At 41.9% G+C, this 27,700-nt stretch overlaps 1 protein-coding gene across 4 annotated transcripts in view; it reads right to left on the minus strand.

Moving 5' to 3' along the window:
* Positions 1 to 27,700, minus strand: part of LOC113943825 (probable E3 ubiquitin-protein ligase HERC3) — a 48,922-nt gene that overhangs the window by 17,341 nt on the left and 3,881 nt on the right. For 3 of the 4 annotated variants that reach the window (XR_003526464.1, XR_003526465.1, XM_027636101.1), the window contains exons 3-14: positions 26,679 to 26,937; positions 12,920 to 13,079; positions 11,409 to 11,485; positions 10,582 to 10,803; positions 8,107 to 8,198; positions 6,971 to 7,101; positions 6,111 to 6,271; positions 5,546 to 5,622; positions 4,684 to 4,808; positions 4,078 to 4,137; positions 1,655 to 1,766; positions 961 to 1,150 (exon numbers count right to left, since the gene is read on the minus strand). Coding sequence is in view for 1 of the 4 variants with exons in the window: in XM_027636101.1 (XP_027491902.1) it covers positions 961 to 1,150; positions 1,655 to 1,766; positions 4,078 to 4,137; positions 4,684 to 4,808; positions 5,546 to 5,622; positions 6,111 to 6,271; positions 6,971 to 7,101; positions 8,107 to 8,198; positions 10,582 to 10,803; positions 11,409 to 11,485; positions 12,920 to 13,079; positions 26,679 to 26,904 (1,633 nt within the window). In the remaining 3 variants the exon portion in view is untranslated. Of the gene's footprint in view, positions 1 to 960; positions 1,151 to 1,654; positions 1,767 to 4,077; positions 4,138 to 4,683; positions 4,809 to 5,545; positions 5,623 to 6,110; positions 6,272 to 6,970; positions 7,102 to 8,106; positions 8,199 to 10,581; positions 10,804 to 11,408; positions 11,486 to 12,919; positions 13,080 to 26,678; positions 26,938 to 27,700 lie in introns of those variants that run through there. The other variant, XR_003526466.1, reaches the window with a different exon arrangement.

Here is a 27,700-nt window from a genome sequence, read left to right on the forward strand (position 1 = left end):
AAAAAGAAAAATATCACTAAACCTCAAAATAACTTTACTGGAGTGATGCTTCTGGAGGTCTGAATGCATCACAAGTATTTTACATGATGAGATTTAGTACAAGACAGCCTTAAGAAACAGAGTAAGCTAACAGGAACAGTAATAGCTCAACAAACATAAGTCACGATCATTAAGCAGCATATGTTCTGTTTGCCTCAAAATAAGCTCAGGAAAAAATATGAGAAATTGAAAGACTCAGAAGTGGAAGAAGAGTTTACTGTTCAGCTTGATCACAGACCATCAACACACCAAGATGTGTATCTCACATCTTATAAAGGACAAAATAACTTAATGCTATATTTAGTATATTCTTTTATTTACCTTATACAGAAAGAATATTCTAAAGTGAACAATATCTGATTAAATTTAAGAAAATAAGATCATTTAATCTTCATGATACATAAAAATCTATATTCCCTGTATGTAAACTTATCTGGAATGGAGCCTCTGAATATAGGTGAAGTAGAGAAGGTAAATTAGATTAACCCCCTCCAGTAAGTGTTCTTTGAAACAATATTTTACTTCTAAATTAAAACAATTCTTAAACCTGAATTTTTTTTCTCATTTATCATCCACACCACCATAAATTTTATATGCTTGACATTATTGTAACTAACTTCCCATCTCTCACCTGCATGACACATTCTTAATTTCCTCAGAGTTCATGTTTAAAATTCAAAATCTAATTCTCTTACATGGGAACAGAGGTTTATGGGGGGAGGATTCTTAGAGTTGTTTTGTTTCCCAGATGCTTTTTAGAGGAGACTGCTTCATAACAACACATCACAAATTATACCCAAGTGCTGCCGCTGTAACAGTAGACCCAACACAAACTCCTGACTGAAAAATCCTAAAGGCAATACACTTTGTGTCCCAGTGGGATGCTGAGAGCAACATAGATCCTAAATGACAGATTCTTACCAAGAACTTTGCTGGGGTTGGTATCTAAACGCAGAATAGCCATTGCTAGAGGAAGTGTTAGAGAGATATAATACTTGGAGTCTTGGAAGGGTGGGAATTCAGGGAGAATCAGATAGATCCTCATTGCCTCGACATCTGGTGGTGAGCTGGACAGCTGAGGAATCAAAAAGCTTTCAAAGCTCTTGAGTATCTAGAGGAAAACAAAACAAAACAGACAACTTATTCTGGGTGATAGAGTACCTACAATGTAGATGATGCTTAAGAACTGATGAAATGGTCAAACCCTGTTTTAAAAGTCAAACCCAGAGTGAAAAAACCCAAAGCTATAAATATAACAGCTAAAAGCGGCAAGGGGAACATATACGCTTTTATCCCACAGCTTTTGAAAGAAATTCTCTAAGTTAGAATAAATTATGCAGCCATAAAGTACTCAACTCCTGATAGATACATAGTAATTATTTACAAGTATAACATACACAGAATTAATTTCAACAGACATTCAAGTACTAAGTGTTATTTCAAAACAAGTCTTAGAGACATATTCTGAGAAGGTCAAAATCAGCCCAGGTCAATGGAGAAGTATCCACTGATACCATGAAGTGTCTTCCCAAAAACGCTGCTGGTACTTGCATGTTAGAGAGGGATAAAGCCTTAATTTCCCCTCTGAATACCCAAAACCTCAGAAGTGCATTACCTGGTCTAGGAGAATGGAGTGCTGAGAGTTCATCAGCTTCTCAAACAGCACTCTGGTAGAGTTCAGATCAATCCCTGGGATCTTTGGACTGGTTTTAAAATGCTCATCGATTCTTTAAAAAAGAAATCACAGACAGACAGGCATAAGTTTAAGGAAGAGACACCATTACCCACATACTGACGTGGCCTGACAGCAAGCAATGGACAAATGACCTCTAGGGAATTCATAAGGCCAGCAACAAGGCAGAAGTTGGAGTCTTCTTGGTAAAAACAACTCTCTCTTCTAAACTCCTATGGGCCTTGGTTAGGGTTGGGATTCTCGCAGAGAAACACTTTATCATAGTCTTTGGTTTCCCCAGGACTCCTTCACTGACTTAAGAGCCCAACTAGACAGGCTGGACTGCTTAAAAAAACCTACCTGGTACCTATCGTATGTACCAGGGTGCTCTGTGCTGTCTTCATACACACAACTATTACAGCTAAATCTGCTCCATCATAGTCAGTAAGAAAAGGAACTGTCATACAAGAGGACATCAGACGAGGGTTTTCAAAAGAAAACATGGAGTTATTCAGAGTACTAACTTTTTTGGCAATTCCTCTCTCAAAACCTTCTAAAACTACACAACAATCACAATCAAAACACAACAAAGTTGAGAATAGCCTTTGTATGGTCTTTAGTTGTAGCAAACATGTTGTCCTTTCTGCTGTGCTTGAAAGGCTTTAATTTGCTCAGGCTACTTGTGTAAGAGGGATAATGAAGGCAAGCCCGTGGAAGACAGCAGTCCAACAGCCAGCCCTGGCAACACCAAATGTCCAGTCCAACAGGTGAGTTACTCAGCTGAGCATCAAGAGCATGATCAGCATCTATAGCAGAGGCTCTCCCCACTGCTGTCTGCAGTACAGCTGCACATAAACCCTTGCAGTTGCTAGTATAAAAAGGTCACTGCTACAATTCCACTGACCTTAAGGATTTCCCAAGTCTGCCACTACTCATCCAAGACAGCACTGCATTAGACACTCTGAAGTAAAAGGTAGCTAATAAAGAGGGGATGCATTTGTCAGTTTGATGGTGTGACTATAACAAAATGACAAGCTAAACATAGCCTGCTGTAGTAGAATGGCTGTTTCCATCACAGCACAGGCACCAGGCTGGAAATAGTTCCCCAGAGACACACTGTGGTACAGAGCACTTCAGGTTGTGCTTTGCAAAAGTAGTACTGAGGTAGGCTTGGTCACACTGCCATGGAGAAACTGCTCTTCCATCTAATCCTGTGCACCACAATGCTGTATTGCAAACAGGCCTACACGACGTTAGGATACCAGAGGGATATACTGGAGTATTTCTGTCAAGTCCACTGTGAGGTAAGACTTCACATATAAAGGTACAGCCAAATACAGCCTCACTTCAGTGAGGTTTCAGAATTTATCATTAATTTGGCCAAATATTTTCTGTAAAAGTTAAGTCCTGCACTTGCTAGGACATCGCTAAAGTGGAAGAACAACTGCATTGGGGTGATGAAGTCATAAACTCCACTCATTTCCACATTCAAAGGAGACGTGAGACTTTAAAGTTACTCAACAACTTGGATTGAGTCACCTCAGTGAGTGTTTTAAACCAACATGAAGCAACTCTCCTGATGCAATAACATGCTGTCTTGTCACAACCCTAAGAGTAGAAACCATTGGGCAAGCAGAAAAACACAAGAATAATGAGTAAATTGTTTTCTTTTTAAGTTGTTCTTGGAATATATTATGCGAAGATTACTCAGACTGAGTTTTTCTTCATCTAGTTACAGGTCATTTATTCATCACATCACCATAAAAATTTCTCCTTCTCCCCATTTTATGCTGTTACCTCATCAGTATTTAAAGACACAGCCAACACAAGCCTTCCCAACCCACAGCCTTTCACTCAGCTATGTCTACCACATCCTTGTCACCACCTGTTGCTGGTTACACCCATTTGAAATTCCTCCTTTTGTAAGCAGGATGTCACCTAGAAGAAAAGTGATTCCATGCTACCCCATGTGTATTTTCAAGAGCAGCCTGTGCTGAAGTGTCCTTCCACATGCACCAGCCCCCACCAGTTAACTCAGCTGGGTAAGAGACTATTCAAATACCTGGCTTAACTCATTTCCTTTAATGTCATATTCCTATCCCTTTCTGATGATACTCATTTTGTAAGAAAAAATTACAGTTGTGACAACTCCAAGAAATCTGTGCCTTATAGTACACTCACCATTGACCTTCTTAGACCATTTGCCTTCCTTACCCAGGTCTAACCAGTCACCTCTTTAGGGGACACTCTCTGCCCCTGTCTCCCATCTGATCAAAAAAATCAAATCCCACTGCAGCAGTGTGTGAAGTAAAGGGAATCCAGTCTGCCTCGAGGGAAAACCACACTTCTGGAAGTTTGCCACTTACTTCTTCTCCAAGAAGCTTCCATTCCAGCACGCAGCTGAGGACAGTATCTGAACAACACTACTGTTTGCAGCAAGAAGACAAAAGAAAACAGAGATACAGGTTAAGAGCGGATGTCCCAGCAAATCTCTTCAGCTCTCTTCCCTTCCTTCTATGGGAAACAATGTCAGGGTCATCCCTTCAGAGGCACAGAGGGCAAGAAGTTCATTCAGGATCATGTAATGTCCCTCTTTGAAAGGAGTGTTAGCAGTGCCTCTTTTCCACCTAAGCTGCCCTTCTCATGGCAAGCACACTTGGGAAGGAACTTAATCAGTCTGTTCACAAGTTCTTGCTGCTTTTTATGAACTCTAAGCACACAATGAAAGACAACTTTAGAATCCATTTCCCACCCACCATTTGCAATGTTGAGGCAGCCTCAAGTTCGTCTGGTTTTGCTCAGAAGCTCTCACCTGGCAGCTTTGTGACTGGCAACTGTCCTCCCCTTGGAAATGACCAAGAACCACACTTGAAAAGGTTGCTAAATTTCAAGTGAAAGTATGGCACGGAAGCCAACAAAATTATTTCAATAAAACTTTCAACAAAAGGCTTGTCCAGTGCCACAATACCTACTTGACAGAATTAGAACTGTTCTTTTCTAAAAGCTTTTGCCTCCAGACATCTATAGTTTCATCATTTATTAAACAGGTGTAACGTGTTTCATTTATGGTCCGGAAATCATCAGCAGGCAAGGAATTCTGTGAGAAGATACAGATTTCAGCAAAGACAAGGCTTGTAAAACAATTCCTACCTATCCATAATCTCTGTTTTAATATATAACTGATAACTTCCTTAGTGTGGTCTCTGAAAAGGTTTGGTTAGGAACTCGTGGCATTACTAAGAAGTCCAAAAGGGAAGGCATGAAGAGGTATGGAAAAAAAACATCATCAAATATATTTTAAAAAGAGGAAAATAAAAAAATCATTTCCCTCTTAAATGCTGCCCTATATAACTACAGGCTTACCACATTAATTCTAGAACTATTTCCATGACTCAAAAGTGTATGTCAAACACTTACTGAAAGAAAAAAAGAAGACAAAAGCTGAAAAACCAAATTAGCACTGAGCCCTCTATCCTGCACAGCTTGACAAAATCCCAGTGTATGTGGTTCATGGCCCTACACACAAATCATGCAGACCCCAATGCCACAGGTGGAAAGCAGCCCTTTGTTTCCAATATGCAAAGACTGGACTCCCCTCCCTGCTGATCAAAGTGAAATCAGGATCATCCCAATGGCTTGGATGTGCCTCTAAAAGGAAGGCAACTTTCAGCCACTCCTCAAGAGTTGTAAAATTGCCATAGCTGGCAGAGTTTGTATGGCAGAATGGACTCCAAAGTAACACTTCAATTTCAAAAGATTCTAGTAAAAACAAAAGATGCCTTGTGAAGGCTGGGACAGAGGAGTAGACTTGAAAGGATATTTCATTTGTTTTACCTCATATTTGGAGCACAGCACAAATGTTTGGTCTCCTCCAGAGAAGATATGTTTAACAATATGATATTTACAGGCATCTGTTGAAGAAAGACACAGTTGTGTTAGAGGATGATGAATGCAAGTCCCTACTGTGCTTTCTCCCCCACATTTGCACTGCCTGTACAACTACCAGGAGCACCTGGGTCCTTTGAAGGCCAGGCTGAAATCAGCTGGAACTCAAGCACTGTAACACTTTCTTGAGAAGTACAAAGGGGCTGGCAGGAAGGAAAAGTTGTCATTTTTAAACTGCAGTAGGGGCTTTAAAGAGAGAACAAAGCCTTCAGAACTCACTATAAGTACAATTTCTGAAGTCTCAAGGTTGCCAAATGCTGAACTCTGCCATAAAAAGAGAAAAGGGAGATGGCAGACATTAACAGAGACAGCAAAAGGTCACCCAGTAATTTCCATAGTGCATTTGGGGATTCTTTAGCTATTTCCAGAAATTTCATGGAACAATGTTAAGATGTCTTTAGACAGTCATGGGTGAAATGAAATTATTTATATCCAAATTGTACACAGTACATACCAGGTTTCCCTGAGAGTTGCCCATTATGAGCTGCCCAGTGACCCTTGACGGGAGAGGGGCACTTAACATTGCAAGTGTGCCCTGTTCCCAGCTGGCCTCTTGTTCCACAGCCAAATGCATAGATCATTCCTGAAGAAGGCACAAAGGCTAAAGTGTGATGTCTGTAAGAGATGGGTACAAAGTTTAGCCTCGTTTAATAATAATAAGAAAAGCCACACTAAGAGGAAAAAAAAAAAATCACTAAAACCAACCAACCAAACAACAAACAAAAGCCAAACAAACAAAAACAAAAAAGAAAAATAAAACCAAACCAACAAAACAAAGGCAGCCTAAAACTCTCAGTTCCCCTAGGCCAGGCGCTATTGCCAAGCAGCATCTTTACACGAGCACCAATGCTCAGTTTTTGCCACCTGATGGCACCAGTTTATGGGATGGAGCTCTTTAGGTGGAAATGACAAAGAGCAGCTTGTGCCAGCACTGTGTTGGTATCAGGCTCACAGTATTAGCTTAGCCATTTGCTAAGCCTGTACAAATCAAAAGCCAACAACACACCACTAGTGTTACTAACACACTTTTCATGAAAGGGGTTGGAAACTTGTGACCAAATGGGCTGCTGCTTTGAACTCTTGCTGAATTATTAAGGTGGAAAAGTATCTTTTACAGGTAACAGAACAGGGTTCAACCCCAACTAAAAACCAATCTCCTTTAGAGGGCCTTAAAATTCTCACGGAAAGTAAAATTTAATTTAATTTAGTTTTGACACAGAGAATGCAGAAGCGAGACTATTCCCCCTAACTACATAACTCAGTATCAGTATTAACCTCCACCGGAGAAAATTTCTGACTGCACAGAGGACTTACCTGCCACAAGCAATCTGGGATACTTCACTGCCCATTAGCTCAAGAACTCTTCGGGGGTTCACTTCATCATTCATGGAGTCATGTCCCAGTTGCCCGCAGGAACCTGCACCGAACGTGAACACCCCTCCACTCTGTTAGCAAATCAAACAGCACAGTCTCCATTTAGGGACCCATAACCCAGCAGTATCTGACTCCAGTTTCAGTATGAGCCCAAGCTTAGGCAGAGATTGCTGGGGATTTCCAAAGGATTCAGAAGAGAAATTTGGGTTCTGCTAATGCAGCTTCCAAATAAGCTACCTTGCCACCCATCAGAAATGAATGGAATTATCTTTATGTATGTCTAAATTACAGAAGCTTCCCTCCACCATCGTCAGATGAATCTGAAATCCCAGCAGGGTTTAAACATATCTGAGCAGCCAATACTTTACACACATCTCTGTCAGCTGCTGATCAAAAACACACTGTGACTTTTTTCTTTGAACATGAGCTTCTACAGAACTAGTCTTCTACAATGGTGTTGTTCCCACAGGGATCCCAAAGTCAGCTATTAAATTCATTTTACAGTGGAAGACACTGAGGCACCAAAACAGAAAGCAACAGCTACAAAGTGGCAGAGGCAAGGCAAGAACTGAGACATTAGGCTAGAACTTTCAAATTCTAGCCCTCTCCTCTGTTCACTGAGCTATACACCACTTGGAAGCAGCAGGTTTGGAATTGTAAACCTCTTGTAAATGCTGAGAGTGACTGTTTCATTTAAACACTCATTCATTTTGGTTTCCATCTTACTCTGATGCACAGTATCACTCTATTTTCCAACAAAATGCTATTTTCACCCCTTTGGATGTGCATGTTAAATTTTTTTTGCTCAAAGCTAATTTCTTTAAGCAATTCACCTGAGTTTTGCTATTCATTGCCATGGTTTATTAACATCTTCATCTTCAAAACCAGCAAAGGATCATGTTGGCAATAAATCTCAGAATAAATAATTAGGCTATACTTTCCACTTAGTTTCTTTTACTGGAGTCAGAAGGAATACAGTAAGTCAATCTGTTGTTTTCTACCATTACTCGGGAAACTATTGTGAAACCACCAGGCAGGCAAGACAGCAGCCAGGGTTCCCAAGTTAGCATCTTTACCTTTGTCAGGACTGCTGTGTGTTCCTCTCCACAGCTGATGTAAACAACCTTCTGAGATCGCAACAGCTTCACATGGCAAGGGGATTCTCGGTCTGCATTGAAGACAAAGAAAATAAAGAAGCTGTTTCATAAACACAAACCTACATGTCTGAGAAAACCACTGGCAGTCTGACTTTCAGACTTGGTCTATGAGCACAAGGGAAGCTTAAACAACGGAGGTGAAAAAAAACATGTCCTTGAGTACTTCACTGCCACTTTTCCTCTCCAATTCTTGTAAGACTTGACTGACTCAAACAAAATTGTCCAGAGCAAGAATAAAAATGTTGAGAATCTTGTATGAACTCAACACACACTTGCCATGTGGAGATATGATGAGTGCAGCCTAGCTACATCCATCTTCAGCTTCATGCCCCATTTCAGACTCCTCAGTGATGACTGCAAACATTTGTTTCCAAAACCTTGCTTAGACCTTTTCCATGTAGAACAACCCTGACACGTAGGAGACACTTGTGCAACACACATGACAAGCTGAATCCCAATGTGTATTTTAATACCTAGCCTTCCTTCTGTTGTCATCCTCTAAGCAGATCCTCCTACTTGCAAAGGCTAATCACTGCCGACCATTAAGTGATGCTCTTCTCCTTCTCTCTGACATTCCTAATCATTATAAGTGTGTCTCCCGGGGATGAACACAGTAAGCAAGGTTTTACTGATGTAAAAATAAAAGCTAAGCATTTCAAGGAGCAGTAGGCACCCCAAAACAGTTAGATAATAAGGGGAGCAGCTGTTTACTTTATACCAACAAAACCTCAGGTTTCTATCTATAGAAACTGTCCACTTTTTAAGATTCTCACCTAAGGAGTTATAAGGTGCTTTTCTTCTGGGTAGTGAAAGGAAAATGGTCATATTTCCATGGATTTAGAATTGAGAGTAGATTTCATTTAGTTTTTTCTATATTTTACCACTCTGATCTTTCTTTTGACAGGAAGGACACCTACCTCTACAGCATAATTGTTTAAATAACAAGTGCTGCAGAATCCCCATATTTGTAGACTTCACTATTCATGTTCACCAAGTATAATTCACACTGTCTTACTGTGATTTACTTACCGTAAATATCACATATTTACTACAGTACCATGCACTGAGGGGTAAGCAGAGTGTGATCCCTGGTCAGCAACACCCCGTGAGCAGATGCCTATTCTGTGCATTTAAGATTAGCCCCATGTCAAAGCAAGCCTCTCATACGTAACCTGCAGCTCTGTTGAAATTAGAAGGAATTACCTGGCAATCTACATGGAAAAACCACTGCTACTCTTACATTAGATCAGCTCTAGTTTACATACAGTACAAGAGAACAGATCTGTAGCATTTCTGAGAGAAGATAAAATATGTTACAAGTTTTACAAGTGAGTTTTGTACTCTGAAAAGTGTGAAGCAAGACAAAAACATGCATACAACATATAACCTCCTTTGCTAAACTACAGGTTGTTTTTTGAGTAATTGCTTTAAACATGTTTCAGTTGGTAAGGTGGGTTGTCAAAATGCTTCATTTCATTATAGATACACAAAATGTGAAGTAACTCTTTGCCCTTGCAACATAGTGTTTATATGCTACCACATTATGTAACATAACTTATTTTGCATAAGTGAGTACACAAGATGTATATATTTGTAATTGTTATCTGTGCATGATAGGTACCACATCAACATTCAGCAACTATGCAGAGCTTAAAGCTATTCAGTAAGTATGCAGAAAATGATAAAGAGGTTGATTTGAAGCTTTGAAGAAAATCTCCAAATCATTTGTTTTATTGTAAAAAGTTAAGAATGTGTGAACAACAAGCACAGGAGATCTGGGCTTTTCAGAGTAGTGGTAAAGTCATATCTGCTCTTCATTTATAAACCTATCTTCGAGCCTTTTGATGGCTAGGCTCCACTGAACATGGGTACCTGAAAAAACTGCCATTGTAGTATGTGTCTGGCAAATTGTGCAACAAATAAACTAGAGAGCATTTTACAACGTGGAGATATTCTGTGTTGCCATCATTTTTTTGTGTACAGATGCTCACCAGTCAAAAATTACGTTGGCAAACAGGAGGATGGTTTCAGCCTGCTGTTCTTCAGGGAGAGCCTTTGCTCCCCACCAACTTCAAAGAAAATATGGACAAAGCAATTTTGAGAGGAAGGAGAAAGTATATGAGCCCTTCCTTTGATGACTGCATGCTGACACACTCAAAAGACCTTTCTTTTTGACCCTCCTTCACTTCCCCAGAAGGGGAAAAAAATGTGTTTCTGTTCCTACAAAGTATGAAAAGTCTTAGTAGAGACAGAGATTGTTTCTCTGCTGTCTCATCCCAAGAGGAGCTGTTGAGCATTACATATCCACTCACTAAAAATGCACTGTCAATGCAAAAGGAGACCCTAGGCCAAAGTAGTCTATCCTTCTTTCACCTGGGAGCATAATTTTCATACCTCGTTCATCACTCAGTCCCAGCTGTCCTGAGCTGTTCTTCCCCCAGCCAAACACAGCTCCTGAGAGAGAAAGGGCAAAACTGTGGGCTCCACCTGCAGCAACCTGAGCCAAAGGAATCCCATCAAGAGACTTGACACGTTGTGGACTGGCCTGGGAGGGACATTCTTTGCCCAAGCCCAGTTGACCATAGTGGTTCTGGCCCCATGTAAAGAACTGGCCATCTAAAACAAAGAAAGAAATAGAATGGTGAGTAAAAGCTAGTCAACAGAAAAGCAAGTTTGTCCAAATGAACAAGAAACAGTGCTGGAGGCTTTGCTCCCACCCAAGTCTCATGATAAAAAAGAAATAAAATAAAATCAAGCAAGACATTATTTGCTCAAATAAAAGCACAGCCTGAAGCCACCAGATAAATAAACAAACAAGCAACTAAGTGCAAAATACAACATACAACTGCTGAAATTTAAACAGTGCAACAAAGAACAGTCCACATGTTGCACACAGAAGAGTAATAGCCAAAGATAATTTCAACACAAAGACATTAATTACACACATTTTTCTATATCAAGATTGAAAGCTTTTAAATGTTCCCGCCATTATTCACCCCTGAGACAGTGGGTGGTCTGTGTGTAATGCTTTCCTTCTTGGTAATACTGGCAACGCTTTTCCTCCATATTCATCATACCTGATCCATTTTATAACATCCCATGTGGCCTGAAAGCAGTCAGGGTATGGGATGTCCTTGATTTATTTGCAGAAACATGCAGTCTTGGACACTGTGCAAAATAACAGCACAAATTTTGGTAATTAATAGTGAATGCTACAGTACCTGCTGCCAGAGCCAGGCAATGCCAATTCCCACAGGAAACCTGCAGTATCGTCTGTTGGTTCAATTTCTTTATCAACCTGAAGATGACGACACTATTTTAGAATAAGTGTCCACAGTATCACCTTAGATAAAACTATGATTTCCACCCAGATATTTGTTTTACACGTACACACAACCTATGGTTTTGAGACTGAAGAACACAGTCTTGAAGGTGATACAGATCCATACATAATAGATGTAAATCTGTGGAGACCTTGAGACACTTGACTACTAACTCAGCTATGTTTTCTACTGTAACACTGAATCCAACCATCTGGAAATGGTGGAAATAGCTGTTTCTTGGTGTCTCTCTCACTATTCTTTTTCAGGCACTGACATTTTTCATGTTGTCAGAGGCCTAGCAGTTCCTATGAGTTACAACACCAAAACCTCTTCAGTGCTTTGTACAGAGAATAGCACGTCAAAGGTTCAAGTTATTTCACAAAAATGTAATTTTTAAAATGGCACTGTCACATTGACATGTGAGCCTGTCTCTCTCTAGTTATATAGGAACCATGTGCAAGTTAAGGACTGTCTTCCCACAGAGCCCTTCAGCTCACACATTAATCTCCTGTAATTGAAACTCTTCCTTTAAATACTGTTTCAACAATGACAGCCATCCTAGAGAGATGTCCCAAAGTTCTGCTCTGCACTGGATCTGCAGTGGCAGATCAAATGACAGGCTACATTTGCTGTTAACACAGTATGATAAAACAACATGAAGTGCAAAGGGACCAGTTACCATTACTATGGTGGTAAGGTAAAAACTGTGAACTGCTTTGGATGGAGGAATCTTGGTGTCTGCCACTGGCCTCTGCCCCTACCACCATCTCTATAGGCCCTTGCACTTAAGCCTATTAGTTCTCTGACACAGGTAAGAGACATTAAATAAGTTAATAAAACTGGTCACTATCCTAAAGTTTCTGAGAAACACTCACTATTCAGAATTGCAGCAGGGTGGTGTAGTAGCTTTGCTGCTAACAGGTAACACTGAAAAAGAGTTTCAGAGCTGAAGTGCCATTTCATTCAGCCATATAATTTATTTCCCTGTTCTTGAAATGTCTCTCCTATCATCCTAGGGACTGAAAGAGAGACGAGTCTCACAGCATTTCTGTTTTTGAGTCCTCCCTCAAGCACCTCCCTGCTCTGCACAAAACATTATGGCATTTTTCATTGAGGAAGCCAAGCACACTCCAATTTTCTTTTTCATGCCTCAACCACCGGCACGCAGAAGGTCTGTCCTACCCCAAACCTCCTGAAGACTGTTCTGAGTCCTGGGGGACTCAGGAAGCACCAGAACAGTACTGAAAAGGAGAAGGAATCACCCTTACAACCCTACATGGGAAGTGCACTATTATTGCCCCACTGAGAGAAAGTGACTCCCACCAATACCAGGCTGCAAGGTGAGCAACCCTTGATGTATCACCTTCAAGGAGCTTCCTTAAGGAAATCTGAACCTGTTATATGTTTACCTTGGTACCATCACTGCATCTTCCATAGTGGTGAGTCCCAGCTGTCCATCGCTGCCGGCTCCCCAGGAGAAGAGCTGGCCCTGGTCACTGAGTGCCACACTGTGAGACTCCCCACAGGCCACATGCACAATGTGCTGCCCAGCCAGGGCTCCAATTTGCTCTGAGGGAAACAAAAAAAATCTCTGTGGTCACAGGATTCATCTCTTAGACATCTCACAGTAACACACAGACATGAGGTCGGTGCAGATCTGTATGCAGAGCCATTCAAATGAGTGCACTGATACACAATTTAGTTTTAAAAGACTTCCTACATGAGAAAAAGCACTAGATTTACCGAAAATGTGTCACTGTTGAACTCTTCGGAAAGCCTGGTCTGAAAGCCATAGAAGGCAGGTAGGTACATGCCCCTAAGCACAATGACAGACTATACCCAGCCAGTCTCAGACACAGGGAACCACCTATCAAGTTATTTAAGAACAAGCAGACTTCCCAGATTTGAGGTTTTCTCACTTGGTGTTGATTCAGGGATCAGCCAAGACCAAGAAGTCAGCAGACCCTGTAAAACATAGTTGATCTTCCACAGCTCTCACATCCAATGAAGACGAGTCATCCACAAAGCCGGATGTCATTCACAACCCATACACCACACCTTGCTTTACTGCTTGATGTGTGTGTTACAACATCCCATGTCAAACACTCATTAAAAAAGTCCCATAAAAAGGAAGCAAAGCAAGAAGGCCTTAACAGAGGTATAAAAGATATAAAAGAAAAAAAGATCATCAGTCAGTCCTCTGGGAGATACCCACAATTGACTTCTCATCATTACATCACGTTAGGCAACTGAAGCAGGCTTGACAACTACTGTTACAGTATCTATAACCAGATCTTATTCATTACACAGAGTTTTTACAAATGGAAATATTACACAACTGATGGAAAAACTCTGCACACCAGACAGAAGTAAAGTTGCTTTTCATTATAAATACAAATGTTCCAGCTGGAGGAAGAAAGATTTCAGCCTGTAAGCTACAATGCAGGAATCAGTTTTACTGAAGTCCCACTTGCCTGTGACAAGAAACGAAAGAGTAGTTACATGCCATTCTATGAAAATGATACCCCACATCAAGAGCATCCAGAAATCATTCACACACTTAGCACCAAAATCTTCACACCAATCAATCTATATGTCTTAAATAAATGTAGGAGGAAGGCACCCCCTTTAGGAGGGCTTGCCTTTTAAGTCTGGGAGTCAGAAAATGAGCAGGAGAAAAATCCATAATGGGTGTTAAGGAAGAAAAAGGTGACAATTATTTAAATATGTATTCTAGTAGAGGAAAATGCCACCTGAACACGTGCTTCACTGGAGGTCCAGTTTACAAGTAATAAGCACATAAATTTTCAGGAGAGTTTGAGGCCTGCCTGCTACCCTTAGCCCTACCATCTAATAACACATTTTGTCCTCAATTAATACACACAGCTTCCACACTTGGGCCCTTAAGCGTCCAACTATGGCACTGCTTGGTAGCCTGGTTTATATTCGTTTGCATATATTACTTAGGGAGCCTATTTTTATCTGTGAGCTCTAAACAGCCAGCAACTGTAAGGGCTGGTCAAGTTCAATAACAAACAGTGGACAAGGGATCTCAGCAGCACATGTGGCTATGGTGTCTTCCTCTCAGTCATCCAGCAAGGCAAAAAATACCTGCTGCAATGTGCCAGACACACCACCTAAGTTCAGACATGTGTGTTTCTGTACTGGGACCCAAAAGCCCAAAACAAAAGCTGCTGCTAGAGAGGACTATACACCACTAAAAGAACAGAAGGATAAAGCCATCCACTCCTCCAAGGAAAACCCTTTGACTCGTGAACTCATCATTTCTCTATAATCTTACTGGCAGCGTACACTGAGACTTGGCTCTTATCCAGAGCAACTGGGCTCTTCAAAGTGGTCATAAACTCACCAGCCTGCCCTTCTTTCAAAGTTAGTCCCTGCACACTGCCCAACGCTCCAGAGGACATCACAAATCTGACAAAGAAGCAAATGTGGACAGTATGGGATGCTGGGGCACCCATAATAGAGATTGTTTTGCTACCTGCAGGCATGAATGAGCTAATTTCTTCCCTGAGAAAGCAGTATTTGCCACAGTAAGTATACATGTCTTATTTGCTGTGGAAGGACTGCCACAAGCTGACCCTGAACCACTGGAGCACTGTGGGAAAGTGACAGAAGACTCCAGTGACCAAAGATCAGTATCAGGAGCTGGAGCAGGCAGGAGTCTGACCACAGCAGTACTGCAAATAGAGAAAGAGTGCCCTAAGGTATGAGGCTGTGGCAAGGACTTCACACACACTGGGAAACTGAGAGGACATACAACAGGCTTAGAAATCCAGGGTTGTTTCAGTCCCCACTGGCTCCATCTTAAGTTTAATTTGGCAACACAAACGTGACCTTGCTCTGTGTGCCATCTCAAGGGACTAATAAACATTAACTTGTTTTCAAAGGCTGCCCTGTGTCACTGAAAGCCTTCAGTGACTGCACTGCTCACCCATGAAACAGAGTACAGTCTCATCTAGACACGCTGGATAACCACAGACAGAATAAAACATGCCTGTCTTGGAGCTGAAGATCTTTACCTTTAGAAACACACATGTATGGCCCACCTCACCACAGTACATTCCTAAGACCCTGTCAGTAGCAGCTTGCCTGTAAATGCCAAACAGTTTAAGTTTTACACACTCATACACATTTCCTTCTTGAGATGGAAAAATGCCAGCCTTCTCCTGGGGGCACAGGTTGTCCAGGCAGTCCAACAAGGGTTCCAGTTAGTTATCAGGCTTGCCAAGTCACTGCATGTACCTTCTCCCAGCTAACATGGGTAGCATTATCAAAATCATCTGACAATTAGTACTTCATTGATCTCTCACCCCTTCCTCACATCAAAATATTACACATTTTAATGGTTTGTATCCATTTGTTTTAATTTCCAAAGCATCACAACACCATTATTCATTCCTTAGAAAAGATGTATCATTGCACTGAGATGAAGGGCACAAAGGGTGAAGTTTATTCTTAGTATAGTGTCTTCAGTAATAGATGAATAAAACCAGTCAAGTGGAGCTCAACAGGTACAATTATATACAAAACTAAGCAGAACAAAACCCTGAAAGCAACAGGGAAGGGTTGAAGGAGTTACGCAATACAGTATTTCAACACCTCATAAAACTTTCAAAATACAAACAAAAACCCACAAGTTCCAAGAAGTACACATTGACACAATCTTTTCTTTCTGAAGCTGTCAGCTGTCTCAAAACAGCACCAATGGTCAAAAGTCAGTTCTTCACATTTGGTGGAGTTCCAACTTTCATTTCTCTTCTTCTGTCCACTTTAACCCACAGAACCACAAATACACATATCAAGGTTTGACTTTTTTTTTGGACACACTAAGATTTGACCTTTTTTGGTCTTAACCTTGTCAGATCTCTTCATAAAATATGCACTGGAGTAAAGAACGAGGCAAAACGCTGTCAGGATAGCCCATTTCTGAAAGGTGACAGGCCTGCTTCTCAGGACTGCTCTTGTGTTTTCTCGGTTTGCAAAAGTTGAGGATAAGTGGCGCATGTTTCTGTAACTCAGCTTTCTGACAATTGGTGCATTTAGCTTGAAGGTTTGGAAATGGCAGCAAAGCTGAGCTAAGAATGAAAACCCCTGAAAAGCCCACCTTCAGTCCATGGCTTCACTATTTATAAAACAGAGCCTGTGCTTTGCCCCCAGAGCTTGAAAAGCTATACAAGATATTCAGTTTCTGTGACTGCTACAAGCACAAAGCACTCAGTTATACTGCTCTAATTAGAATTTACAGGCAATGAATGATTAATTAGCCTTCCTACTCCTAGTAATTTTATCAGAGAGTTGGTACACCCTTTCTATGTATAGCTTCCAGCTGCTCACAAGACAGGCTTTTGCTAGAGGACGTGGCAAAATCCTTCAGCCATATGTGTTCTGGGATGTACATGAACAGCACCAGATGGCTTCTACTGCCTGAGAAACTACCAGCCCTGAGGTTACACCTTCAGTGTCAAAATCTGGATTTCTTCACTGGTGAGAAGAAGTTGCGTCTTGGAAGAGTTTCAAGTGATTTCAGTCTGCTTGGACACCTGGTCAAAATTTCTCATTGCCTCCCCAGTTTGATGACAAGAAACTCAGAGCTTTTGCTCATCTTGGTTGTTGCTTTGAGCAAGGAAAGTGCTCAGAGGTTCTCTAAAATAAGTGTCTTACTAGCTTGCCTGGATAAGAGATGGCGGTGGAAACAAAGGGAAGAAAGAAACTGGTAAGGTAAGGTAAAATAAGAAATTCCTCTGGGTTAAATGCTAACAACTGGCAAGTCTAAGGACAGATGAGTCAATTTCTTTGCATTGCCATGGTTGTTACTATAGTCCACATCCACACTGAGGATGAGTGAGCATTGTGCAACTGAGATCTAAAAATCAGAACTGTGCAATACAATGTTTTAATACACAAGGCAGTTGAATATTTAATCAGACACCGACAGCCACATAAATGTCACCCATATGATCTTTCTATTCTCCGAGTACTGAAAAGCCTTAATTCTCATAGGAAAGGAGCCAAGTTCTCTCCTTTTGGAGATGAATTACACCAGCAAATCAAACCATCTAACAAGGTGACACTAACAGCATTAGCACATAGGGAAGCCTGATTCAACAGCCAAAAACTCCATGAAAATCTGTTACTGCCTTCAACAAGCACCATGAGGAAACGAGAAAAACACTACAGCCCAAACTTATCAATCATGAGCATTTTATTAAACCACTGTACAAAAAGCAAGTACACAACAGCGGATCTACCAAATGCCCTGACAAGATTTTTATATATTAAGTAGTAAACTTCAGCTGACTGCTGATTCCCCAGTCTCCAACAGCACATCCCAGAGATGTTTCTGCATATGGATATCCTGGCTGTATTTCTAGGATAAGGTCACAACCTTATCCTAGAAATTCAGGATTTCAGTCCTAATAAAGTCACCCGAGCACTAAAACACGTCAGAGTGTTTTAATGAAACTGGAAAGAGGAAAAGAGAACAAAGTGCAGCAACCCAAATCCTTGCAATCGGAAGTGCACTAAGACAGAGGCATGCCCAAGATTTCTCCCTCCCCCTATGAAGGTTTCTTCTTTTTTTTTGTCAGTGTAACTTCAATGTTCTAGCTATTCAATGTTTTTATCGGTAATACCAGTAAATATTTTTTTTACCAGTAGCAGCACGAGTACACTCACCAACTTTTCCAGGAAACAACATTCCCAGTGAAAGTGTGATTCTGCCATTTGGCAACTGGTAATTGAGGAGGAGGAAATCATGCTGTTTGTCAAGGCCTTTTTGCCTCTGCCTTTCTCCTTTAAAGCTCCCAAGAATGACCCTCTGATTTCCTCCTGCATACTTTCAACTCCGACCACCTAGGCACCTCACACTACTCACAGCTGTCACACACAACATCTGTAGTCTGGAAATAGGATGAAGAAATCAGACTCTATAAACCACTTAAGCAAACTACAGACTTTGTAAAGCTGTCATGTGCTTTTTGAAAACATAATCTAACCCAGTCAGCTAAAACTGTTCCTGTGGCTTCACTCACACCACCTCTGCACGCTGTGGTTTGTCTGCAGTAATACCACAAGAATGTGCACAGGGAGGAAACAAGCGCTGTTGGACAGTTTCAAGAACACACCTTGGTGACTCTATACAGTCCCTGGCACAGCCAGGCAGACGAGACACACAACACGTAGGCAGCTGGAACCGCCCTGCCTGACACCAGCTCCACAATTTCACCAACCTCCCTTCCTCCTCCTTGCCAAGCCTCTCTACAAAGACATTACGTGCTTGTTGCATCTTATCTTCAGACTACGTGACGCTATTGCACACAAGGGTGGGGGAATCTCTGTGCTCTGCACATGTAACAGCACAAGACTACAAGAGCAAATCCCATCTCCACTGTGCGACAGCTACCTTGGCTTTCTGCCTGCTGCTCTCACCCATGCATGGCAGCCCATCTTATGCTGAAACTTCTCTTAGAATGGGGTAAAAGCTTTGAAGCATGGAGCAAGCAAATGTTTACATTAACATGTAACTTCCTCCAACTTTCAGTACTTGAAGTTTACTGTATCCTTCCAGGAGCAATTTGCAGCTCTTGAGGTCTTCCTTTCCTGAACTTCGAGAACTGGTGCTACACTTGCAGTGGAAAGCGGAGCAGTATCAAGAGAAGCCCGATCAAAGAACAGCAGCACTACAAGACTGACAATTTGGTTACAAAGGAGCAAACATAAACAGAGAGTAGACTTACTGAGCAAAAAATAAAAGGAGGAGGACAGTAAAGCACAGCAGGCAGACCAAAGCAGGTGATGCTCCCCAGGAACACTGTTAATCACAGGGCTGGGAACACGATTCATAGGTAAAGAATGTTCCAGGTAACAAAGGATTCTGCAGTCCCCTTTCATCCACAGACACTAATGACACATAGAAATAACTGTTTCCCTTCACAACATACTCAGTACTGCTCATTAATTTACTTGGCACGGCTACTTAGTCTTAAATCTGAGAGAGGCTGGTTTAGTTATTAACACTGCCTTCACTTTATAAAGCTGCTTGTGCTCATGTAAGACCAAGAAGTGAGAGGCCACCATGACAACCCAGGGTGTCACTTCACCTATGCTTTGCCAGCTACTCCCCCTCACAGCTGTGAACGCAGACACCTACCCTGCAAAAGCAAAGCCCTTCCTCAGACATAGACATAGAAAGTCTTTTGCTTCCTTACATCGCTGCCTTTTGTCTAGGGGACACACTCTCTTTAAGGAGTCATAGGTAGACTGGCATGGGCACAGCCAGCTGGAGAAGGCTCTTGGAAAGGACTAGTCAGGCAGAGAAGGTTTGTCTGACAAGCTGGCAGAGGGAAGAATTGAGCTTCAGACCCTGGAGGTAAACAAGTAAGGGTAGCTCTTTCGAAGAGGAAATGCACCAGGACTTGCGAAAGAAACACGAAAAATGTGCGTTCAGAAAACCCAGAGAGAGCCTGTTTTTCTCTTCAGGCTACTGCTGTACATGTGGTCACTCAGCCAGGTTTGCTGGTCACTGGCAGCAGAGAAGCTGTGGCTGGACCATGACTACTGAGAAATCCCCAAGCTCCATCACGTACACCCCAGAAGGTACAACAGCTCCAAGGTAGCAAACCCAACGGGAGCAGGATGTGCTAGACCTTGGAGTGACAGGTTGAGGGTGGACAGTAGAGGTGTAAGGGGGCATTAGGGAGATGGATGCCAGATTTGATGTGCTAGTACTACACATTGCAAAGCAGTGACACTTGACAGTCTCACCTGTGGCAGCCCTAGGCTTTGATTAAGTAACATATGATTTTCAAAAGCATTTACTGCATTCCTCACTGTTTCCATTTATTTCAATCCTGCAGTGGTTTGCATGGGAGCAAGACAAAGCCACATGTTCCTGAAAAGCCACACCTGCACAGTGCAGACTCAACAGAGCACCCTTGCCCTTGCTTTCAAGGACATCCCCATCAGGTTCACAAATACTGCTCGAAAATACATTACTGCAAAGAAGCACAGTGACTGGGAAAAAGGAGGTAAAGAATGCAGTGCTATGAAACACTTTTTAAAAATTATTAATTTTATCTACTGGGCATTCTGAGAAAAGGAGATCATCTGTACATTCCTTTTCAGTGAGTTTATATAGGCAGGCAACTGTTTCAAAGGCAGGTCAGATGGTGAAGACAGCAAGCATTTCTTCACAGCTCTTTTCAGCTAGCAAAAATATTTGATTTTTGAGAAAAAGAAGTTTCACATAGATCTTTGAGATAAAGTCTTATTTCCAATACTGCTTAAGGTGGAGTATCAGGCTGTTACAGCATTCTGTATGATTTGTCACATCCTGAAGACAAAAAAACCCAACTTCCAGCATCAACAGCCACCAAACTATTAAATCTTTCCTAGAAGCTGTGATTCTCAGTCCTACACATTCTGCTTGATGAAGTCATCAGTTTTATCCAGCACAGACAACTATTCCAATTACAAAAAGGTTGGGGCATTCAGAAAACTTTTGTCTATCACCTCCAGCTTCTTTTCTACCATCTTCCTTTACCCTCACATGCAGTTACACACCCATTTTATCCTGAACTCATCTTTCAGCTTCAGCATGGTTTCAGGAAAGGGGACAGTAGTGCCACACACCTACTGTTGCTAAATGAAGTCAGTTTTAAATCCTGTCTTCTAATTTTAAAATTATTCTGAAGCCCAAAACATCAATCCAGCCAAAATGGACACACCTTAAAGCAAACTCATGTTGCTGCAGTCACTACTGAAGGTGTAATAACCTCATACAGCTTGGTCAGATTCTGTGAGTGACCAAAGGAGCAAAAGGGTTGAGTACAAATGAACATACCTTACTCTGTAAGGGGTGGCCAGTTTAATAACCTGACTCTTTTTACAAATAACACTTACAATGGGTGCTGAAACATAAATTGTGTCATACTCCTTTATTATTTTTCCAGTTTAATGTCAGCAGTTGCAGAACAACACCAAAGAGCTGACTCTGCACGGGCTTCTCCTTCCCACAGATCCCTCAGCACGTTCATTTCCAGGTACGTCCTCCCTTTATTGGGACTGATGCCTTGAAGAAGGACTGTCGTGCCTCCATTACATCTTTTAGGGCACACAGCTCTGCTTTCAGGGTACAGAGAAAATGGGATGAATGCAAAGCAGGACTCTTACAGACCACAGCACTTGGGAAGTGCTGCAGTAGCTGTGTGCTGAGCCTCAGCTCCGTGCCCAAACAGTGGGACAAAACTATCCAAGATCCTTTGTGAAAAGCCTGCTCAGTGGAACCTCCTTGCTGTGTGTTTAAGCTCTTATTTTGCACTGCTTCACTCATGCAAGGAGGAGAAAGGTAGGGAGAACTAAGCATTCTCCTGCCACTGACCATCCCACCAGTAAGTGGCTCTCAACTTTCTGTACTCAATGCAGCAGCCACCTGCTCACAATAAACATAAGCTCTGTCACCTCTCCTCCAGAACAACCAGGGCCTCCTGGCTGACTTCTCACCCACCAGGAAGAAGCTAAAAGAGGAAGATCCACACAGACTGTCCTTCCAAGCAGGTTGCACATCTGAATTCTCAGCTGTTACAGGGTTTATGATTCACAGGCATCCGCAATGAGCACAGAGGTCTCTCGTCGCTGTAACCCTGTGCTGAAGTTCAGGACAAGTGGACTTATGTTTGAAAGAAAGGTCAGAGAAATCCAGGGATCTGGGTCGTGTAGTGGGGGTTTTTATTTGTTTTGGTGGTGTTTTTTCCTGGTTTTTGAAAGAAAATTAACTTAATTATGGTATTTCTACCCTGCAGCTATAAGGAGATAGATTCCACAATACACACAGAAACCCTGCTCCCCTGCACAATAGCATCCAGACAGGAAATATGGTAAAAAAGCATGGGTTTGTCACTGTTTGTTAACAGATGAAAAGTTTGAGGCAAATTTGGTAAAAGAAGATGCAAAAAATGAGCTTGAGAGTCAAAGACACATCCTCATCAAGGTACAGTCAATGTTCTCCCTTTATTCCAAAAATACACACATTATCAAGGGTCCTACAGGGTTCACACGCTCTATTCTAACTTTCTATTGGTTACATTTACTTTCACACACTATATCTATAACTTTATTGGCTCTACTAGCCAAGGCACATTTCCAGGCCCCCCCATCTTCTGGTTTCTCACACTCTGGATAACAACCTCCTTCCCTGTTTTCCTCTATGCAGCTTTCTGATATCTGTTGCTCAAGGACACAGATTTGCTGCTGGAGAACACAGGTCCCTGCCATCCAGCACGCGGGCCGGATTGTGCAAGCAGGCCTGAAGCAGTAATGTCCTGCATCATCTAAGATTCTTTCAACAATTCGGCACATTTTTCTGTAACTGTCTTGAAACACTAATTACCAAAGGCCAGGTTTCCTCGCTAGCAGAAGCCAAATGAAGTCCAAATTACTTGAAGAGAACAAATCTCTAGACCTGAAAACAAGTTCCCCATCTGAGATGGGGATTCAAGCATGTTTTTAAAGCTTTACGAATCGTTGCTTTACACTACTCTGTAACTCAACCCACAGTCAAGGTGAGAACTCTGGAACAGCATCTACCCTTCCATGCCAAGTGATTGCAGAGACACAAACTACTGGGGTGGGGGGAAACAACCATTTAAATATTAACAAAGTCAGATATCCATCCCTAAGAGGGATGGACTCCTCGAGCAGCTTGCTAATCACCACAATTCGAAGAAACAATTAATTGGTAAATAGTGTGACAATGTGGGAAGATGGCTCTTGGTAGAGCCCACAGGAGTATTACACCTGGTATTACTGTGGTATTGTCAAAAGCAGGGAGTCAAACAATCACAGACTGTTAGCATTTAGTCAAAAAGAACGTTCTTTTAGTTAAGATAAACTTGTTAGTCATCTTAAATATTAATTTTACCAACATAATGTAAAATCCAAGGGAAGGGCACTTCCAGAAAATAAACATCTACTGATTTACACTCTTTCAGTGGCACACACTCCCCCAGTAATTTCTGTTCCCTGAACTGGGGAGGCATAAGAATCACTTTGCCAGATGCTATACCTGTCTCTGCATTACATTCACGAGGTCAGCTGATGTGACAGTAAACACAGCTTTTTAATTAACAAGTTTTCTTTAGTTTCAAAAGGTGCCCTCTAAGGGTTCCTCCAAGAGGAACTGCTGAAACGATAGCATTTGACATTTTTGTGAGTAGCATGAATGAGAAGCAAAATTGAATCCTATTACAGATATGTGTAAATGGACAGCAGAACAAGAGAAAAAAACTATTCAGAATATGTAGTAAAGGAAGAAAGAGATGCAAAGTCTTCAAAAGCACTCACTGCAAATATAACAACTCTTCTCCCACTTGAAGTCACTAGTAAAACCTGCAAGCTGTGGAAGGAGAACAGGGTTGGATCCATGTTCATTGCACTGTAAAGTCCCAGAATTCTATTCACAAGCCAGTACCATGCTGGGAAATAACCATCTCTAAACAACATGACCATATATTCTGAAAATACTAATTGAAGCCTTTAGCATTCTGGCAGCATAAGTCTTATGTACAGACACAAAAAGTGTAAGAAATAAAAGGGAATTTCCTCTTATGAGCAAAGACCTAGGCAGCAGGAAGGAGATCTCTCCACTCCCATGAAGTCTTAAAGCCTTCAAAAGGTTCAAGACCCCCTGCATATTTTCCTGTCTTGGTGTTACTCTCAAACACAAACAAGACACTCTGCAGACCATGGTAAGCATTTCTGAAGTCCAGAGATGGGTCTCAAGGGGCTGCCTGAAGGGGACAGTCAGTACTATGTCACAGCTTCCTGAAGCAGGAGATGTGGCTCACTTCCAGAGCTGGACAGAGGTCGCCCACTTCTAGCTGCCCTCGCAAGTTTGTCAGATTCAAACCACAGGGCAGAAAAACCGGGAGACCTCAGCCCACACTACCCTGTCCAACAGAGGCTGGAGAGATGCAACTGCAAGACTCCCAGTTCCAGGCATTTCTCCCATTCTCTACTTCAGACAGTCATCCACACATACATCTTCACTATCTATCAGCCATGGCTTCATGCATAGGTCTACAAAAATAGAAAACATGATCTTTGACAAGCCTCCTATACAGAAGGTGTAAGGTTGTCTTTATCCCATGCAGGGGAAGTGGAGGTGAAAGAGGAAGGTTTGATTCTCCTTGTTCCTATTTGCAGAAGAAAACTAAGAAATTCGGTTCCCAATGCTGGAAGACAAATAGATCCACACACAGCAGTATCTGGGATGGGTCTCGTCTCCAAGTTTACTGTTACCCTAAAGATTGCTGTGACTGTTCACCATGAACAGCTTCTAAAGAGAAGCTGTTCCTTGCTTTACAGCACATCCCTCCCAACTGCCCCAGCCAGCAGAAATCCCACTGCAGGCACACTCAGTAGTGCTGTGTTGGTAGAGACACATGATTTCTCAAGAACGGCCACAGGCCCCTTTAGAGAGTAGCACTGCACAACCTTTATCAGAATAAATGAAACCTGTAAGATAACTGGGAGTCGGTGTCACATCTTGGAGACAGACCCTTCATTTAAGGGGTAGAAGGGCATTTGGGATCAAACACAGGGAACTTTTTATTTCTATTTCAAAATCTCAGACTGCCCCTCTTCTACAAGCCTAGTTGAAGGTAGGATAGAGGTCTACACTTCAGCATTCAAGATTCGTGAGATCTATTTAATGAGATCCATTTCCAGTTCTGATCTTCTGCTTGCTGTAAATCTTCCATTTTCATCATCATCTTATGTTTGCTTTATTTTATGGGTAAAACAGTAGGCTAGTTGGGTGATTTGCAGGAGGACGTATCCTCACTGGTTGGAGTTGAATATTGAGGAGGCTTGTCTTCCTTCCACTAAGCATCTCATTTATTCCAGGGCCTAAATTTACAAGTCCTCAAGTCCTCAGTAGATGAATAGTGTGTCCTCAGAGAGAGGACTTAGCCAGTCCTGATAATCAAGACCTCTTTCAGTAATTGCCTAGAATCCACTTATCAGAAAAGCAAGAGGTGTCGGATTCAAGGTCACCTCCTCTAATCCAGCCCACCTTGGTCATGCAGCATCCAACACCTACCATCTCATTTTGAGAGAAAGAGACAAAAGACATCAACACAGAAAAGGAGTAATGGAATCAGTCAGGTCAGATTTGCACATGCTACATGGAGAATTGTGGCTATTTTGTAGGCATCTTATCTCTCTGTCGTGCAATAACAGGTTACGCTACAGAAGTCCCAAGCCCTACAGAGGACAGTCTGCAATTCGAGGAATTTTTGCTCTAATTACCCACAGCAGGATTTTTATTGTATTATGGAAACAGAAATACCTGTATCTTTACTACATTCCAAAACCAAGAAGTTAATGGAAAGTAAACTGGAAGGCCAACATTCAAAAGAGTCCACGAGAAAGGCTTCAGGGTTTCTTCAAATAACAATTCACAACTATATCACTCCTCCACCCTGTGAAGGAGAGGCAGTATCTGCCTCGGGTTCTGCACTTGTGGGTTCTGCCCATTGGAACACAGCAAAGAAAATGCAAGGTGAGTCTGGGGAACACAATGCTGCAATGACTTTCTTCCACGTTAAGAAAGCATGAAGGGGTGAAGGCACAAGTTGACAAGAGATTCCAAGAGGAGAAAACAAAATTTACAAACCCTCTTGTCCAAAACCAAGTTTGTTCTAAACAACCATATTCAATACGGATCCACTTATACTCTTCGACATACATGAGAAAATTCCCACCAATAACTGAACAAGGGTAGGCATAAGGATGCAGTGCAATTGGAAAGACAAAGCAGAAGATGCTTGTGACTCATGGCCCTCTCCTTTTTTGTGGAAGGGAAATGCCAGATATCAAAATCTGCCCTGAGACCATCTGCTCTTGCCTCCATTTTGATGCATTTCCCAGACAAAGTAAGCAGACCTGTCTCCTCACCCATGCTGCTCAGCTTTAGCTTTCCAGAGCCAGCTAGTATTATTCAGCATCATTACTGTGTTACGTGACATGATTATCAGCTCTGTGAGCTGCTCCAGCTCTAGAGCAATCAGTACAAAGCAGCTTCCATAATCTTCTCAGCCCACCAGCCTCAAGACAGTTTGAAGAGCATATAAAAAGTAGACTTACCTGGCTTGCTTCCTTCACAGTCATGCCCCAGTTGACCTTTGGTGTTCAAGCCACAGGTATACACCTCTCCATCTTCCAACAGGAACACAGAGTGATTTCCTCCACATGCCACCTCCTTGACATTTCTGTCATGAATGAATCCATACACCTGTGGTTCAGGAATGATGACCTGGAGGTTACTACCTATCCCAGGTTGTCCAAAAGACGAGTAGCCCCAGCATAGCATTTTCTCTCTTTTCAGCAAGTCATGTATCCTTCCTGGGCAAGAGAAACAGGGAAATGAGTGTGAATGAAGCAAGTACTCCACAACTGATCCTACAGAGATCCTGCTGCTCATGGTAGGAGGTGGAAAAAAACAGAAAAGGCATTTCCTGCATGACTGTCAGGTTTGCAAACTGCCAGTAAACCATTATACAGACAAAGAGGAATCAAGACAGCTCAGCTCTGATACTGAATCAGCACCTTCATGCCTTGGCCATCTTAAAGGTAGTAGAAGTGTTCTGAAACCCAGAAGACTGAGCTTTTACTTCAAAAAATCACTCTGCTTCAAAACTCAAATATCAAATGACTCCCCAAACCAAAAGAATAAACATGCTTTTTAGACAAAAGGTCTAAACCTGAACTTTCAGAATTATAGCGTTATATTTGCGATCACCTCTAAAGAAATCTTTAAAAACTATCTCAAAGGTGGTCAGACTAGTCCTGAACAGACCAATACAGTATTTGTGGTGTACTGGTCAATGCAGGACTGCATTATTTCTGATAAACCCAGATTAAGAAGTACTTTGCTCAAGTGCACACATCCTTGCAACCCACATTTGTGCATGTACACGTACACCTCCCTAAACTGAAGCACGGATTTCCCAAGAAGCAGGACGCTGACAGCAGTTCACATGGAGCAGCACACTGACAGCTTGGCCCCGACAGGAATGGACAAGGTACCATTGATGCAACTTGCCAGCAGTCAGGTGTTATCTTTTGCACTGCGCTCAGTGAAAGTCAGGGATTTCAGAGTGGGGTAA

This window comes from Corapipo altera, unplaced genomic scaffold (genome assembly GCF_003945725.1).
Source record: "Corapipo altera isolate COAL_440 unplaced genomic scaffold, ASM394572v1 22b, whole genome shotgun sequence".
Lineage (NCBI taxonomy): Eukaryota > Metazoa > Chordata > Aves > Passeriformes > Pipridae > Corapipo > Corapipo altera.